This window comes from Bos indicus, chromosome 22 (genome assembly GCF_029378745.1).
Source record: "Bos indicus isolate NIAB-ARS_2022 breed Sahiwal x Tharparkar chromosome 22, NIAB-ARS_B.indTharparkar_mat_pri_1.0, whole genome shotgun sequence".
NCBI lineage: Eukaryota > Metazoa > Chordata > Mammalia > Artiodactyla > Bovidae > Bos > Bos indicus.
In genome coordinates, this window is record NC_091781.1 from 44,895,673 (window position 1) to 44,914,136 (window position 18,464).

At 36.5% G+C, this 18,464-nt stretch overlaps 1 protein-coding gene across 2 annotated transcripts in view; it reads left to right on the forward strand.

The window, feature by feature from the left end:
* ERC2 (ELKS/RAB6-interacting/CAST family member 2) overlaps window positions 1-18,464 on the forward strand; it is a 990,200-nt gene that overhangs the window by 466,473 nt on the left and 505,263 nt on the right. The window contains exon 13 of one of the 2 annotated variants that reach the window (XM_070776467.1): window positions 3,576-3,611. The exons of the other annotated variant lie outside the window; for it this stretch is intronic. Coding sequence (XP_070632568.1) covers window positions 3,576-3,611 — 36 coding nt within the window. The remainder of the gene's footprint in view (window positions 1-3,575; window positions 3,612-18,464) is intronic. 2 annotated transcript variants of the gene reach the window in all.

Genomic DNA, 18,464 nt, shown 5'->3' on the forward strand with positions numbered 1-18,464 from the left:
TACTTGACCAGAAATGGCCTTAGTGTTTAAGCAAGTTTATATGTTTAAGGCTTCAGTAAAGAAAACAGGGTCTTTGCATTGCAGTATTAACATGTTTTCTCTGAACTGGACATTTTTGTGGAGTACATTTCCAGTCATGCATCCTTCCTTTGACTTTTTCCTTGTGTTGTTTGGTACGTCTGCATTCATTGTTCACGTAAAAATCATAACATTATGAGTTTAAGCATTTTGTTTCCCTTTGACAATTATAAACTTATTCAGAAGAGATGATAAGAATCTAAACAAACAAACCATATAATAAAATGTGACTATGTATAATTCATAGCACACTGAAATGGGGATTCATTTGCTAAAGTTATAAGAATATATGATATGGATAACAGGGATGTGAAAGCATCATATATCTGTGGAGAAATTCTTCTGGATATTTTAAAACTTAATATACTATTTCATATGCATGATGCAATGTATAACTGAAATGTGATTATTCTGTGTTCACGTCATCATAGAATTTGAGGAAACTGTCATGAGATTCCACACTAATCAAGTCCCCTTAGTAATACAGAAAAAGATAAATATATGGATCAAATCTCTTTACAACAAGAGCCAGAGAATCTTTTTATTACAAAGTCTATTTCCTAATCCACTCATCATCTCACTTTTTAAAAGTAAAGTCTATTTAAGCAGAAATCTCAAGCAATAAATAGAGTTTAAACTGCCCCTTTGAAGGTGTTTAAATGGCGATTGACTTGGCTATTTATGCATTGGGTGTATGATATATATTCTTGACATATGTATGAATGTGTTCTGCAAAATGTTATACATGCATATGCATATCAAGAAATGAACCTATGAATGGTACTTTTTATATAATAAACATTTTTGTGATCATAAAGCGGACTCCAAGATAACTCTGTGAGAGAATTTTGTTGGCTCCCTGTGGTGGTCCTTGAGTCATCTCACCTCACTTGAAGTATGCTAGGTCCTGAAGGAGGACTCCCACTACACCTGGGCATGAAAACTGCCTTTCATCACCTCTGAGGAACCGTTATGGAGTGAGGGCATTCCACATATTATGTCTTCAGATACATACTTGACCCCCTCCCTTTTAGTGTAAGGCATCTATGGAATTGGAAATCCTCTTAAAAGTAAGAGGTTCATATATTGATGTTCATAGTTTCCATGAATATGGCTTAGCTAATAATAGGTGAACATCTGTACAATTCAACTTAGTGTCTTTCAACATAGTTACAGTTAAGCTGCAAAGTCAGTGAAAGCATGTGATTTCCTTAGACTTTCAGATAGACACCATATACAGAAATTTGTAGATCAAATCTGATAAATATTTTAGTATTATTCCTGATAACATTTTAGCATTCTGCTACATCCCCAGGATTAAAGTAACAAATATGGTTATCTTGCTGTAAAGGACGTATTTAATTTATGAAAAGATAATTTATTTCTAAGTATATACGTCTTGCTTATATTATCTCCTACATGCATAATACAGTGAGATTAATAAGGTAATTATAATATAAATATTTTTATACCTAACCTGCAGTAATTATTTTATTATTTTTGGCCCTCTACATCAACTAAATTCAAAAGTTTAAAATACTTTTTCTAGTAGCCTTTAATTTCTGCTAATAAATAATTCCGTAAAAACCTCAAGTACCCATCACCTTAAAAAGAATTGAAGTCTACATGAAATATTTGAAAATATAAGCCAAAAATTTGTGAATATACATATATACACATCATTTACTCATGGAAAAATAAGCAACTATAAAAGCTTAAGGAGTGTCTGGGCCTCCTTTTAAATAAAAGGGTATGTGACTTGTGAATAAAATATAAAGGGTTACTAAATGAAAGCTGAAAACATAATAGTTTTATTATGTCATAAATAAACCATGAGTTCCCAGGGGAGTTTTGCTTAAGATTTGTGAGCGCTCAGGTATTTTTGCCATAAAATCTATACAACATTGGTGATGTGTTTAGCTGAACAGAAACCTTGTCTGCTAGTGACAGTGGAATCCAAATTGTGATTTAAATCTGCTTTTGTCTTATAAACAATGCTAGAAATTGGTAAGATGAGTTTTTAACAGAAAAGTTTATGGAGGACATTCATACACACAGTTGCTTTTAACTCTTTACTGCACTATGTCAGTTTAAGACACTTCCAAATAGTTTGTGTTGAAAATGGTTACTGAAGGCAGAAAAGGAACTTCTTACACATTCCATCCCACCTCTTTAAAACAGCTCCACACACCTGGTCAGCCAGATTTCAAACTCAAGGCAGCTGCCAAAGTAAGGCCTGTGAGCACTGTGGCACTGACAACCACCCTGTGTCTATAGAGAACTCTCTCATCGTCAGGCAGCAAGGTTATCAGGATATATTTGTTCCTTCCCCATCTTTCCAGTTTTGTCGATGAACTCCAACTTTGTTGTTGGAGTTTCACTTGTAAGGAAATCTTTACTCATATTAGTGAGTATTTAGTATTCAATACGTAGACATAAATTTATCTTGTATGACTAGAAATCATTTGAGAAGCAATAGCACTTCAGAATGCCATGATTTATGTTATTTAAGTCATTTTCCAATTAATATCATCTTTGAGGAAGGTATTTTTTTAAAACCACAGTAAAATTATCATTTACTTCATCAAAGTTGAAGAAAAATAAATTCTTGCTCTTCAAAGGAATGTCTTGGGTTAAAGCTTGCAGTGTTTCACCTTCTACCCCTTGACATTGAGTCCCAAATTAATGATGCAGCTATTTAAGATCTATAATTTGAGGATGCTATTTAAAATAATATTTAGTACATTTAAATCCACAAACATTTATATCTTTTCCACAAAATAGAAGAGCATTACAGATTCTAAAGGACTTAGAACATAATAGGATAGACACTGATAACTGTATTTTTTAATTATGAACTACTAGTAGGAACTGGTAATAGACAATGGGTAATACTGCATTTTGGTTCCCTTTAATCTTCCTACTGACTTAATTCTTTTCCCATTTACTGTTAATCCTGTAATGTCTTGCTTACTGATATTTTGCTATTGCTAACCTGCTGTTTGCTAATCTATATTTTTCTAAAGTTAGACTGAATAGAAAAGTCAAGCTTGTGTTAATATAAAAGAAGAGCTATAAATTCAGTGATAAGATTTAATTAATCTTTTATTATTACCATCTTTGAAGTTCAGGTAATAAATTGCAGGCTTGGCCAAGAGCACTTCTTCTGATTCATTGCTAGAGGCCAGCACTTCATGTATCATCAAAAGTGGACAGCTTTCTTTATTTCATGGGTTATTTAACTTGAGAAAGGGAAAGTAACACAAACCTTAAATTTCTTATTCCAGCTATTCTTTTAAAGGAGCCAAAGTCAACATTTCTGTTTCCCTAGAGCCTCTCACTTTCACTGTGGAATGTTTAGAAACTGAAATTTCTTCTTTTTTAACCACCAGTTTGTCTGTGCAAATGCACTGAATTTGTTGAGCTAATGCTGTTTTTCTGGATCTTTCCTTCTTTCCCTGTCTGTGCTTCAATGCCTCCCCAACTTTGCAATGTAGCAAGCTGAGCAGTTGTTCAATCAGATGTACAACCCAGTAAGTCATTTCTGAAAGTTCCCGCTGTAACATATAAAAGCATGAGGATCCATTGACCACATGTCACAGTGTGCCATATTGGGGAAGTTTTGAAATCTTTATGAATCTCTTCCCATTTCCGTTTTGTCAAAAGAAATGACCTGTTCAGAGGCCATTGCCATTTCTTTTGTCTGTGAAATTTTAAAATTAAGAACTCAAGGAAATATTGCCAGCTCTGGTATTATATCTGTCTTAACTCTGCTGCTGCTAAGTCGCTTCAGTCGTGTCCGACTCTGTGCGACCCCAGAGACGGCAGCCCGAAAAACTTAGGTCAGCTGCAGATCTAGGCTCATGAAATCTTTCCCACATTCTTCAAACAGAGTTATCTATGCCAAAAGGAAAAACATTTGTAAAATAGTAAACAACTCAATATATGTTATATTCAAGTGATAGAAGTTAAAATAGATTTAAATTTTAAAGTAAGGCTATGCCCTTTGAGATTGCTAAATGCCTAACATTATTATGGGTTTTGCAAGGGTTAAAAACATGTCATTTGAAAACAATCTAAAATATACTCTCCTAATAACTGTAACAATTTTGATTATAGCTTAATGGTACAAAAACAAAATATAGGTAACTAGTAAAATTATGTGTAAAATAGCCCAGATGCCACTGCTAGTTTTTTGTTTGTTTGTTTTTTATCCTAATGACAGGTGTGTATCTATATGAAGCAGTTTGTTTCTTTAACTTATTAAAAAGGAAGGGGATTTTGTCAACTCAGGTGACTTAATGGGAGAAATAATACATAAAAGTGAATGGGATTTGTCATTTGGCAGATATGATCTGTGCTATCTTGCACTCTAATTACTTCTTGTTTATAAATTCCCATTATGGGAAAAAGGGATAGCAGGGATAAAGGAAACAATTCACCCAAGAACTTTTTGTTAAGTTACTGCTCCTAGTTGTATATAGCATGATACACAAGATGCTTGGGTGTGTTTATTCAGATTCAGCCTCCACCCTTCATCCTTGGAAACAAATTTTGTTTTAGGAAACAGAATTCTTCAAGCCTCATTGGAGCATCTTTATTAGCCTCTGTATCCACATATGATTTTTAGCAGAGGAACAAAAATAATCCAAATTTCCTTTCTCTTAATATTTGAATGGACATATTAATAAGCAGGCTCAAGTGAGTGGAGATGTGAAGACAGATTTAAAACTGGGATATCTTCATGCTTGAACATTAACCCTGAAGAAAGTATGTGTTTTCTTTAGATCATTTTAAAGAGATGTAAAGTAATCACACTGAAATTGTATCACACTTACTAGTTAAGGACAGGAAAAAAACAAAGTATATCAGGTTTTGGGGTGTATGGAGGGCAAGTGGGGAGGGCTTTGTTGCTGCAGCAGCTCTGATTTACCTAAATTCTGATAGGAATTCACCATCCATGTCAGGATATGTAGGGCCCATAGAAACAGTTCTGTTAACCTGTAGACCATTTCCAGAAATAGCGATGACATGGTATTTACTGGATTTTGCCCTTACTCTAACCCAGTGATGGGTCTTTAGGATGCAAAGGCAAACTTTTCAGTCCTTTAGGTCACCAAGTCAAAAGTCATGGACTAATTTTTTCTCCCTGAGTTAACTAAGCTAACCCATTGTTTGGACACACTGGGAATATAGCCAATTATTAATATAGCCAATTAATATAGGTTGTTATTCTTTTTAAAAATGTATTTTACTGAAGTATACGAGATTTACAATGCTGTGTTAATTTCTGCTCTAATAGTAACGTGATTCAGTTATACATATATATTATTTTCCATTGTCTTTTCCATTATGGTTTATCACAGGATATTGAAGCTAGTTCCCTGTGCTATACAGGAGGATCTTGTTTATTCATTCTATATGTAATAGTTTGCATCTGCTCATTCCAAACTCACAATCCATCCCTCCCTCCCTCTTTCCCCCCTTCTGGTTTGTAGATAAGTTCACTTGTGTCATACTTTATATTCCACATGTAAGTGATATCACATGGTATTTGTCCTTCTCTTTCTGATTTACTTCACTTAGTGTGATAATCTCTAGGTCCATCCATGGTGCTGAAAATGGCATTATTTCATTCTTTCTATCGCTGAGTAGTAGTCCGTTGTATGTTTGTGTCACATCTTCTTTACCCATTCATCTGTGGATGGGCATTTAGGTTGTTTCCATATTTGGCTATTGTGAATAGTGCCGCTGTGAACATAGGGGTACATGTAGCTTTTTGAGTTATAGTCTTGTCTGAATATATGGCCAGGAGAGGGATTGCTCGATAATATGACAACTGCTTTTAGTTTTTTGAGAAACCTTTATACTGTTTTCTATAGTGTGCTACTGCTGCTGCTGCTAAGTTGCTTCAGTGTCCAACTCTGTGCGACCCCATAGACGGAAGCCCACCAGGCTCCCCTGTCCCTGGGATTCTCCAGGCAAGAACACTGGAGTGGGTTGCCATTTCCTTCTCCAATGTATGAAAGTGAAAAGTGAAAGTGAAGTCGCTCAGTCGTGTCTGACTCTTAGCGACCCCATGGACTGCAGCCCACCAGGCTCCTCCGTCCATGGGATTTTCCAGGCAAGAGCGCTGGAGTGGGGTGCCATTGCCTTCTCCGTTTCCATAGTGTATAGTTCAATATTTTAGCTCCTCTTGTCTGCAGATATTCTAAGGGTTCAGTTTGTTTTTTAGACTGATAGGTATGCAACATGATGAATTTTCTATCCTTTATAGAATTTTTTTTAAATTGTCTTTTTTCCAGTTATAAAAATAAGGTTAGGGACACAGTGAAGAGTTTGCCAAAATATGGATGGATATAGCAGAAAATCAAAGTAATAAGACATCTTACTGCGCAGAAAATAACTAGGAACATCTAGGTTGTTCCCCACCCAGACATCTTTTGACTGACTGTCAGTATTCTTTCATCTCCTGTCTCCTTTTCTGTCTTTTTCCTTCTTTCTTTCCTCTCTCTCCTTTCCCTGCCTTTTCCTTCCTTGTTCCCCTTTTTTCCTTTTTTCTTCCTTTTCTCCTTAGCTCCATTCTTTTCTTTTTCTTGTCTAATACTCTTTATTTTCACCAAATTGTCAAAGCTTTTATTGACTTTTATATCCTGTATTTCTTACATATCATCAAAATTTTCTCATATATTCTTCCAAAACACCATTTTAATGGTTGTAACAGTATTCTACTCTATGTGCTCATTCTCCAAACGTTAATCATTTCTTTCTTCTATTTTTTTTTCTTTGCCAGTATAAATAATAGTCCAAAGAGCATCTTTCCATGTTAATTTCCCAACATTTATATTTTTTTAGTAGAATAAAATGAGGGGCTAAGGACTTTTAAAAACTCTGAGTAGTGCCTGGTATGTCACATGGCTCTTCCAGCTCTGAACAAAGGCATTCTGTCACATCTAGACCAACACACAAAAAAACTATCATTTTACATAACTTTGACACATGCATGGTGGAATATTTTTCTCACTTTAACTTTGCTATCATTCATTACTAATGTGGTTGAAGGTTTTAATTCATTTATTAGCTGTTTGTAGTTTTCTTCTGTAAATAATTTTAAGTGATTTAAGCACTTGTTTTTGAGTTTTTTGTTTTGCTCATTGGCTTGTATGAGTTATTTTGTGCTTTATATGGAGGCTTTCTCAGATTTATGGCAAGATTTTATTTACTTTAATTTTTTTCTACAGAGAACTATTTTTATGTTCTTGACCTGTATTTCCCTTTAGGATTTCTTCATTGCCTTGTGCTTAGAAGTCATCCTTGAATTTCATTAATATTCACCTTTATTAGGTTTTTTAAATGTTACTTTTTATATCCATTTAACTGCATCTATCTTTAGATTGTTTTGCTTCATGTTGAGTGGTGAGGTTCCATTGCTTGTGGGATCAGAATTTTATTTATCATGGCTTTATAATATTTTTAAACATCTAGTGAAACAAATTCTATCCTACTACTTTCTGCTTTTTATTCACTTTTTTTTTTAATGTTCTTAACCTTTAATTTTCCATCATTCCAGGTAAACTGTAGGATCGCCTTGCTAATTTAATAGCACAACTGTTCATTTTAACTTGATTATTATTCAACATCCAAAATAATTTTAGAATGATATTGTTCCAATGTTTTTTCTTCCAATTTATGAACTTGATACAGCTTTTATCTATTTCACTTATCTTTTATAGTTAAGTTTTTTCATTTTCCTATTACATGTCTGTGATATTTCTTTTTATGGGTAGCCTAAGGCATTTCTATGTATATAATTTGTAAATTACTGTTATGAGTGGTGTGTTTCTCCTTTTGTTTTCTAACCAGTTGTTGGTACCTAAGAAATTTATTTTATTCTTATTTATTTTAAACATGGCCACCCTGCACAATTTGGTGAACTATAACTTGTTTTTGTTAAACAAGATTATTTTATAGTCAGTCCTATGTCCACCGGTGTAAACTAAAGCAGAAAAAATAAGAACTAAGCTTTGATGTCTTCCTGGGAGCATTTGTTTCTTAGAGTAGAAATAAACTTTCTACTTTTAGAAACTTTTAACTTTTGTCACTCCATTTTGTTAAGTGATAGTCTAATGTCATTTCCTAGGAGTCTAAACGTTGCCTATATATCCCTATTACTTTTTATAATAATAACCTTTCTGTAGCTTAACTACCAGTCTCTACTATTGAATGAGTTTTGTCTTGTCATTATAAACACTGTGCCATTTCTCTGCAGTTGAGTTCTTTGCTTCCTTTAGTACTTGATTTGAAACAAGTAATATCATTTTTCTCATCAGTCTGCAAACCTTCTTTGCTGTAGCCCTAATGGTTATTGTGCTCAGGGATCATAGCCAGAAGTCTCTTATGAATTTTTAATAAATATTTATACCTGCTGAGTCCTAAATTTAGTGCTTCATTTATATCCACATTGCTGCAGGGCAAATGTCAGATTTGGAGGTACTGGGGGTAACCGTGCTAGCGGCCAAGACACATTTGAGACCCTTCTAATGTTTCTACACATATGAGTATCCGCTGCATGATCATATCCTTTGAAATCCCAACTCTTCTGCAAATTCATCTTTCAGTTTGGTTCAGTTCAGTCACTAAGTCATGTCCGACTCTTTGTGACCCCATGACTCACAGCACGCCAGGCCTCGCTGTCCATCACCAACACCGAGAGTTCACTCAAACTCATGTCCATCGAGTCAGTGATGCCATCCAGCCATCTCATCCTCTGTCGTCCCCTTTTCTTCCTGCCCCTAATCCCTCCCAGCATCAGAGTCTTTTCCAATGAGTCAACTCTTCGCATGACGTGGCCAAAGTAGTGGAGTTTCAGCTTTAGCATCATTCCTTCCAAAAAACACCCAGGGATGATCTCCTTTAGAATGGACTGTTTGGATCTCCTTGCAGTCCAAGGGACTCTCAAGAGTCTTCTCCAACACCACAGTTCAAAAGCACCAGTTCTTCGGTGCTCAGCTTTCTTCACAGTCCAACTCTCGCATCCATACATGACCACTGGAAAAACCATAGCCTTGACTAGATGGACCTTTGTTGGCAAAGTAATGTCTCCGCTTTTCAATATGCTATCTAGGTTGGTCACAATTTTTCTTCCAGGAACAAGCGTCTTTTAATTTCATGGCTGCAATCACCATCTGCAGTGATTTTGGAGCCCCCCAAAATAAAGTCTGACACTGTTTCCACTGTTTCCCCATCTATTTGCCCTGAAGTGATGGGACCAGAGGCCATGATCTTCGTTTTATGAATGTTGAGCTTGAAGCCAACTTTTTCACTCTCCTCTTTCACTCTCATCAAGAGGCTTTTTAGTTCCTCTTCACTTTCTGCCATAAGGGTGGTGTCATCTGCATATCTGAGGTTATTGATATTTCTCCCGGCAATCTTGATTCCAGCTTGTGTTTCTTCCAGCCCAGTGTTTCTCATGATGTACTCTGCATATAAGTTAAATAAGCAGGGTGACAATATACAGCGTTGATGTACTCCTTTTCCTATTTGGAACCAGTCTGTTGTTCCATGTCCAGTTCTAACTGTTTCTTCCTGACCTGCATACAAATTTCTCAAGAGGCAGATCAGGTGGTCTGGTATTCCCATCTCTTGAAGAATTTTCCACAGTTTATTGTGATCCACACAGTTATAGGCTTTGGCATAGTCAATAAAGCAGAAATAGATGTTTTTCTGGAACTCTCTTGCTTTTTTGATGATCCAGCGGATGTTGGAAATTTGATCTCTGGTTCCTCTGCCTTTTCTAAAGCCAGCTTGAACATCTGGAAGTTCACAGTTCACGTATTGCTAAAGCCTGGCTTGGAGAATTTTGAGCATGACTTTACTAGCATGTGAGATGAGTGCAATCGTGCGGTAGTTTGAGAATTCTTTGGCATTGCCTTTCTTTGGGATTGGAATGAAAACTGACCTTTTCCAGTCCTTGGCCACGGCTGAGTTTTCCAAATTTGCTGGCATATTGAGTGTAGCACTTTCAAAGCATCATCTTTCAGGATTTGAAATAGCTCAACTGGAATTCCATCACCTCCACTAGCTTTGTTCATAGTGATGCTTTCTAAGGCCCACTTGACTTCACATTCCAGGATGTCTGGCTCTAGGTGAGTGATCAGACCATCATGATTATCTTGGTTGTGAAGATCTTTTTTTGTACAGTTCTTCTGTGTATTCTTGCCAGCTCTTCTTAATATCTTCTGCTTCTGTTAAGTCTATACCATTTCTGTCCTTTATCAAGCCCATCTTTGCATGAAATGTTCCCTTGGTATCTCTAATTTCCTGAAGAGATCTCTAGTCTTTCCCATTCTGCTGTTTTCCTCTATTTCTTTAATTGATCGCTGCGGAAGGCTTTCTTTACTCTCCTTGCTATTCTTTGAACTCTGCATTCAGATGCTTATATCTTCCCTTTTCTCCTTTGCTTTTCGCTTCTCTTCTTTTCACAGCTATTTGTAAGGCCTCCCCAGACAGCCATTTTGCTTTTTTGCATTTCTTTTCCTTGGGGATGGTCTTGATCCCTGTCTCCTGTACAATGTCATGAATGAATGTCCATAGTTCATCAGGCTCTCTGTCTGTCAGATATAGTCCCTTAAATCTATTTCTCACTTCCACTGTGTAACCATAAAGCATTTGATTTAGGTCATTTCACCATTTAAGTGAATGGTCTTGTGGTTTTCCCTACTTTCTTCAATTTAAGTCTGAATTTGGCAATAAGGAGTTCATGATCTGAGCCACAGTCAGCTCCCCATCTTGTTTTTGCTGACTGTATAGAGTTTCTCCATCTTTGGCTGCAAAGAATATAATCAGTCTGATTTCGGTTGGTGTTGACCATCTGGTGATGTCCATGTGTAGAGTCTTCTCTTGTATTGTTGGAAGAGGGTGTTTGCTATGACCAGTGCGTTCTCTTGGGAAAACTCTATTAGCCTTTGCCCTGCTTCATTCCATACTCCAAGGCCAAATTTGCCTGGTACTCCAGGTGTTTCTTGACTTCCTACTTTTGCATTCCAGTCCCCTGTAATGAAAAGGACATATTTTTTTGTGTTAGTTCTCAAAGGTTTTCTAGGTCTGCATAGAACCGTTCAACTTCAGCTTCTTCAGCGTTACTGATTGGGGCATAGACTTGGATTATTGTGATATTGAATGGTTTGCCTTGGAAATGAACAGAGATCATTCTGTCATTTTTGAGATTGCATCCAAGTATTGCACTTTGGACTCTTTTGTTGACCATGGTGGCTACTCCATTTCTTATAAGGGATTCCTGCCCGCAGTAGTAGATATAATGGTCATCTGAGTTAAATTCACCCATTCCAGTCCATTTTAGTTTGCTGATTCCTAGAATGTCGACGTTCACTCTTGCCATGTCTTGTTTGACCACTTCCCATTTGCCTTGATTCATGGACCTAACATCCCAGGTTCCTATGCAATATTGCTCTTTACAACATTGGACCTTGCTTCTATTAGCAGTCACATCCACAACTGGGTATTGTTTTTGCTTTGGCTCCATCCCTTCATTTTTTTCTGGAATTATTTCTCCACTGATCTCCAGTAGCATATTGGACACTTATCGACCTGGGGAGTTCCTCTTTCAGTATTCTATCATTTTGCCTTTTCATACTGTTCTTGGGGTTCTCAAGGCAAGAATACTGTAGTGGTTTGCCATTCCCTTCTCCAGTGGACCACATTATGTCAGACCTCTTCACCATGACCCGTCTGTCTTGGGTGGCCCCGCACAGCATGGATTAATTTCATTGAGTTAGACAAGACTGTGGTCCATGTGACCAGATTGGCTAGTTTTCTGTGATTATAGTTTCAGTGTGTCTGCCCTCTGATGCCCTCTTGCAACATGTACCATTTTACTTGGGTTTCTCTTACCTTGGACATGGGGTATCTCTTCATGGCTGTTCCAGCAAAGTGCAGCCACTGCTCCTTACCTTGGACAAGTCACCCCTCCTGACCTTGAACGTAGAGTAGCTCCTCTCGGCCCTCCTGTGCCCATGCAGTTGCTGCTCCTTGGACGTGCCATTTCTTCTCTCGACAGCCGCCCCTGACCTCAGACGTGGGGTTGCTCCTCTAGGCCGCTACCCCTAACCCTAGTTCAGTTCAGTTTAGTCGCTCAGTCGTGTCTGACTCTTTGCGACCCCATGACTCGCACCATGCTAGGCCTCCCTGTCTATCACCAACTCCCGGAGCTTACACAAACTCATGTCCATCGAGTCGGTGATGCCATCCAGCCATCTCATCCTCTGTTGTCCCCTTTTCCTCCTGCCCCCAATCCCTCCCAGCATCAGAGTCTTTTCCAATGAGTCAACTCATCTCATGAGGTGGCCAAAGTATTGGAGTTTCAGCTTCAGCATCAGTCCTTCCAATGAACACCCAGGACTGATCTCCTTTAGAATGGACTGGTTGGATCTCCTTGCAGTCCAAGGGACTCTCAAGAGTCTTCTCCAACACCACAGTTCAAAAGAATCAATTCTTCAGCGCTCAGCTTTCTTCACAGTCCAACTCTCACATCCATACATGACCACTGGAAAAACTATAGCCTTGACTAGATGGACCTTTGTTGGCAAAGCAACGTCTCTGCTTTTGCATATGCTATCTAGGTTGGTCATAACTTACCTTCCAAGGAGTAAGCGTCTTTTAATTTCATGGCTGCAGTCATCATCTGCAGTATTTTGGAGCCCAGAAAAATAAAGTCTGACACTGTTTCCACTGTTTCCCCATCTATTTGCCCTGAAGTGATGGGACCAGAGGCCATGATCTTCGTTTTCTGAATGTTGAGCTTGAAGCCAACTTTTTCACTCTCCTCTTTCACTCTCATAAAGAGGCTTTTTAGTTCCTCTTCACTTTCTGCCATAAGGGTGGTGTCATCTGCATATCTGAGGTTATTGATATTTCTCCCAGCAATCTTGATTCCAGTTTGTGCTTCTTCCAGCCCAGTGTTTCTCATGATGTACTCTGCATATAAGTTAAATAAGCAGGGTGACAATATACAGTGTTGACGTACTCCTTTTCCTATTTGGAACCAGTCTGTTGTTCCATGTCCAGTTCTAACTGTTGCTTCCTTACCTGCATACAGGTTTCTCAAGAGGCAGGTCAGGTGGTCTGATATTCCCATCTCTTGAAGAATTTTCCACAGTTTATTGTGATCCACACAGTGAAAGGTTTTGGCATAGTAAGTAAAGCAGAAATAGATGTTTTTCTGGAACTCTCTTGCTTTTTTGATGATCCAGCGGATGTTGGCAATTTGATCTCTGGTTCCTCTGCCTTTTCTAAAACCAGCTTGAACATCTGGAATTTCACAGTTCACATATTGCTGAAGCCTGGCTTGGAGAATTTTGAGCATGACTTTACTAGCTATCGTGCGATAATTTGAGAATTCTTTGGCATTGCCTTTCTTTGGGATTGGAATGAAAACTGACCTTTTCCAGTCCTGTGGCCACTGGTGAGTTTTCCAGATTTGCTGGCATACTGAGTGAAGCTCACAACATCATCTTTCAGGATTTGAAATAGCTCAACTGGAATTCCATCACCTCCACTAGCTTTGTTCATAGTGATGCTTTCTAAGGCCCACTTGACTTCACATTCCAGGATGTCTGGCTCTAGGTGAGTGATCACACCATCATGATTATCTTGGTCGTGAAGATCTTTTTTGTACAGTTCTTCTGTGTTCTTGCCACCTGTTCTTAATATCTTCTGCTTCTGTTAGGTCTATACCATTTCTGTCCTTTATCGAGCCCTTCTTTGCATGAAATGTTCCCTTGGTATCTCTAATTTTCTTAAAGAGATCTCTAGTCTTTCCCATTCTGTTGTTTTCCTCTATTTCTATGCAACCCTAGGGAGTATCAAATAGTGAGTGAGAATTCTTCTTTCTAGGGCTCGTATTTTACATAAGGGCTCACAAGAAAAAGACCATTTTCCAATACAAGGGAAAAATTTTTTTGTTAATATTCAGTGAGTTCTTCGTCATTTTTATTTCATTGTAAGACTATGTAATCTCAGAGACATGATAGCCTACATTATAAATGCTTTCACAGTCCTTGTGTAGGAACAGTGGCTTCTTCTTAAGATTTTTTTTAAAGCCAGTAGCTGAAAACTATTTGATTCACACATACACTAGCTTCTCTGACACAGTGTAAAGTTACAGCTATTTAAGAGAGAATTTGGAGCATGCATGTAGCATGTACTAACACATATATACACACAAACATAGATGCCTCACATTTAATCTAGGTTTTCAGTACTGAGAGAACTCAAATTATTTTCAAAATAACACTTAAGATTTGAAATTAGAGTTTTAAATCATACCATCCAGATAATTACTTATTTTTCTATGTTAATTTTAGGAAATTCCTCAGTTAAAAGGTATTGTATTAATATATATTTGTGTGAAAGGTCTTAAAAAGTATTAAGCATAAATTGATTCTTTTTCTTTTGTACAAGGGTAACTTAAGAAAATTATTTTGAACTTTTATTTATGTTTATTATAAATAACTAATTTGTTTCATCTATGATAAGAATTTTCTTTTTGAAACAGTTGTTATAATATGCAAAATTTAAATATTCTAGATATAGTTAGCTGGAATTGTGCAAGAATAATTTCCTTTAGCACTAAGTTTCCTAAGCACATAATTTCCTAAGCACAAAGATACATCATTATTAGTTTCCAGGTGTATTTTTTTACTCAGCTATTATATTTGGTATTAATTAATTAGATTTAAAATAAAATTTAAATTTTACAATATTTTAGATTTCTATAATCACCATAAAAACTCTTTTCTAAAAAGTAATATTTTGTTCATAACTGAAAATTATGTGACAATTGGAACTTCCTTTAGAAGACTGAAATAAAATATAACACTTAGAGTAGTTTATATACCTTGTTCTTTTGTTAAGATATGAAAGTGTTGTTGCTGCTGCTGCCAAGTCGCTTCAGTCGTGTCCGACTCTGTGCGACCCCATGGACTGCAGCCTACCAGGCTTCTCCGTCCATGGGATTCTCCAGACAAGAACACTGGAGTGGGTTGCCATTTCCTTCTCCAATGCATGAAAGTGGAAAGTGAAAGTGAAGTCGCTTAGTCGTGCCTGACTCTTAGCGACCCCATGGACTGCAGCCTACCAGGCTCCTCCATCCATGGGATTTTCCTGGCAACAGTACTGGAGTGGGGTGCCATTGCCTTCTCTGAAAGTGTTGTTAATAGACACTAAACCCCTAAAGATCTGTAATAGAGTAACAGTGCATAAATTTAACAAATTATTGCTAAAACAATAAGCAGCATGAAAGAAGAGTCCTCAGATTCGTTAGTTAGTGTTCTGCTTATACTTCATAGTCATGACTAATCATTTGTTGGAGAAAAATGATTTTTTATTAAAATTGTTAAGGCCCTTCTCAAAGAGAGAAAGTTATTTAACATTATCATTGACTATCCCCTGCCTAGTTTCACAGCAGGCTTCTGGACTAAAGTTAATACTTTCCTTTCTAGGCACTTGGAATGATGAACTAACATTTTATTGAAAATAATCAGTGGCTAACTTTCACAAGAGTAGTGTTAATAAACTTGTGTTTTTTCATATTGGTACTCTCAATCCTGGTATCATTTTAGGCATGTTTGCTTTTAATTTTGATTTGGATATAGTATTAATCTAAAATTTTGCCTTATTTACTGAAATAGTTCTAAATTATTTCATTAAAATAACCACTAGGTATTGTTATATACTCCTCCTGAGTCATGACCAAATTTCTCTTTTGTGCTTGATTCAGACTTTTAAAACCAGTTCATATCAAAATCCCAAGCTTGCCCACATCTGTGAGGCCCCAAACTTTGTTTTGATTGTTCCCATTTGTGACAAATTTCCTTACATATGGAAAAATTTGAGGGTCCTTACATATGGAAATGGAAGAAACAGAATTGGGGGACCCTCAAATTTTACTTACCTAATTTGTAATACAGACATTTTTGAAATGTTCTTTTCTCAATTTTCTGTTTCTATAAAATGCTTAAAAGTTGCTCTAAAAGTTACCAGAGATATTTTGAAGCAGAACCAGATACCTGGATTTGCTTTTTAAACTGACCTGTTTAATTGGAAAAAGGTAAATCTCTAATTAGGACAAAAAATGCTCACCAGTTGTATGTCTTTGAAAGTGATAATGTGCTTAATTGTATTTATGATAATATGTTCTGAAACCATTAAAAGAAAATCCACAGCAATCTGCATTTTTTAAGAGCTAGATTCCTGACTAGTGAATGAAGCTGTGTCTTAGATGAAAGGAATTGACAATTGCTTCCTGACCTTTTGGGGGAACTAATTTAAAACCAACAGATTCATAAGAAGAAGTACTTACTGTTTATTTTCATTCTAAACCTTGAATGGGTCAGAATGCCATGGTAGGAATTTGTCCAGGTAATGATTTATTCAAATGTATTATGTTTTTGCAGTGCCTAAAGTACATTAAGCCCAAATATCTTACCTACTTTTGACCCCCATCAGAAGCTTCCTGTCCAGATTTAAAAACCCATGTTTTAATTTGAAAAGGCAGGAGTACTGCCTAAAGGCAAAGAAAATGCTTCCTTCTCTCTTTTTAAAGAGGAGGCTCTGGCCTTATAATTTTGGACAAGCATTGACTTTATAAACTCAATTTCCTCATGTTTTTTTTTAATCCCCCCCGCCCTGTATATATATCACAGTATAAGACACTCATGCCATACTAGTTAACAGTTTCAGCCCATCCTCTGCAAAGTTGTGATTCGTGCTGAGTACAGCTGGTTAAATTCTATGGAAGACTTCTGCCTCCACTGCTTAGGATGGATCAGGACTTGCCAGTCTCTAGTCATGTGAATCTGTCTTCTCTTGGGTCATCACAAGGACCCTAGTGAATACCCCAAATCAGCTGTCACCCTTCATCTCTATATGACTCTTTCTTACAGCTTTCTATTGACTTAAATATTTTAAAAATCACATCTATCCACAGCTTTGTTTAATAACGTTGTCAAGAATTCCGGCACCCATGTCAAATGTGCTTTGACATAATCTCTTTTGCCCAGAAATCAGTAGATATTGATATGGAGATAAATAGATATATTTAATTCAAAAGTGTTCTTCAGGTTGTCTGTGGCGGATTCATTTTGATATTTGGCAAAACTAATACAATTATGTATAGTTTAAAAATAAAATAAAATTTAAAAAAAAAAAAAGGAAAAAAAAAATCGTTAGCACCTACTAATTCCTAACAGACAGCAGGCTAGCTGTAAACTTGGCTGTGGTCTTTATTTTAATAACATGACCTAGATGTGGCATCACATGACATCAACAAGTGGAGATTCAGGATTGTTTTTTCCTAGGTCATCTTTATCTTGAAATGTTCCACAAGTCCCTTAACCACACTCACTTGCTAGGTTTAAAGACTAGCAATCTGTCTAATTTCACCCCATGCTGAAAACTTGCTTGGGTTTATCATCTTCTCTTCAAGCGGCTAAATTAAGGAATGTGCTCACATGCCTATCACGAGCACACTGCTTTTTCTGAAAACTTAGTAGGGAGGCTTCTCTAAGGTGCATGTAGTATCTTGTCTATGAAAAACAAACATCAACTTAGCTGTACAGCAAGCCCCACTGATGGGATACATATTATGAAATAATAATCACAGTAAAACCCCAAATGAACAATACCTTCCCCATGTTTGTCATTTTCTAGTTTTCACTGTCCTTAGAAAGGCTTATTTATTTGTCCATAGTCATAAGACACAAAGCCAGATTTAGAATCTAGGTCTTACAACTAGAAATCCTGTACCCCTCTGTTAAAACTCATGATAATAATTATCTTAGGAATAAAAACAACCAAAATAAACCACAGCAACTAACTGCTAGTTCATTGTGAATCTTCAAATCTGAGTTGTGAAAGGAATTTTCACTCATCAGAAAGAAGCTATTAAAACATTTATTCATTTGAGTGCTCATAGCTGGTCATTACTTGGTTCATTCTTTTTTGAATGTCACTGGTTGAGTAGTGTAAGAAAACTGCCATGAAAAGGTTTTTAGCTGCCATAGAGTAATGGTATCAGAGTCTAAAGGAGAAGAGAATTAACATAAAATGATTGTTTTCTTTCTCTTATAATCTAAAAACTGTGCATTTTAAATGCTTTTCTGTTACAAGAGTAATGAGTTGATTAGTATCACAAATAGAAGTATTTTGTTTTAAAAATGAGTATCTACATTTTTGATAAGAGATGAACAGATTTTGATATTCATCTTAATTGAAAATAAAGTTATTAGATGAATAAACTCCTAAAGGCATGTTAGCTCAGGGTTCTCTTTCAAATTATTTTAATTATAATGGAAAAACTCACTAGTTCT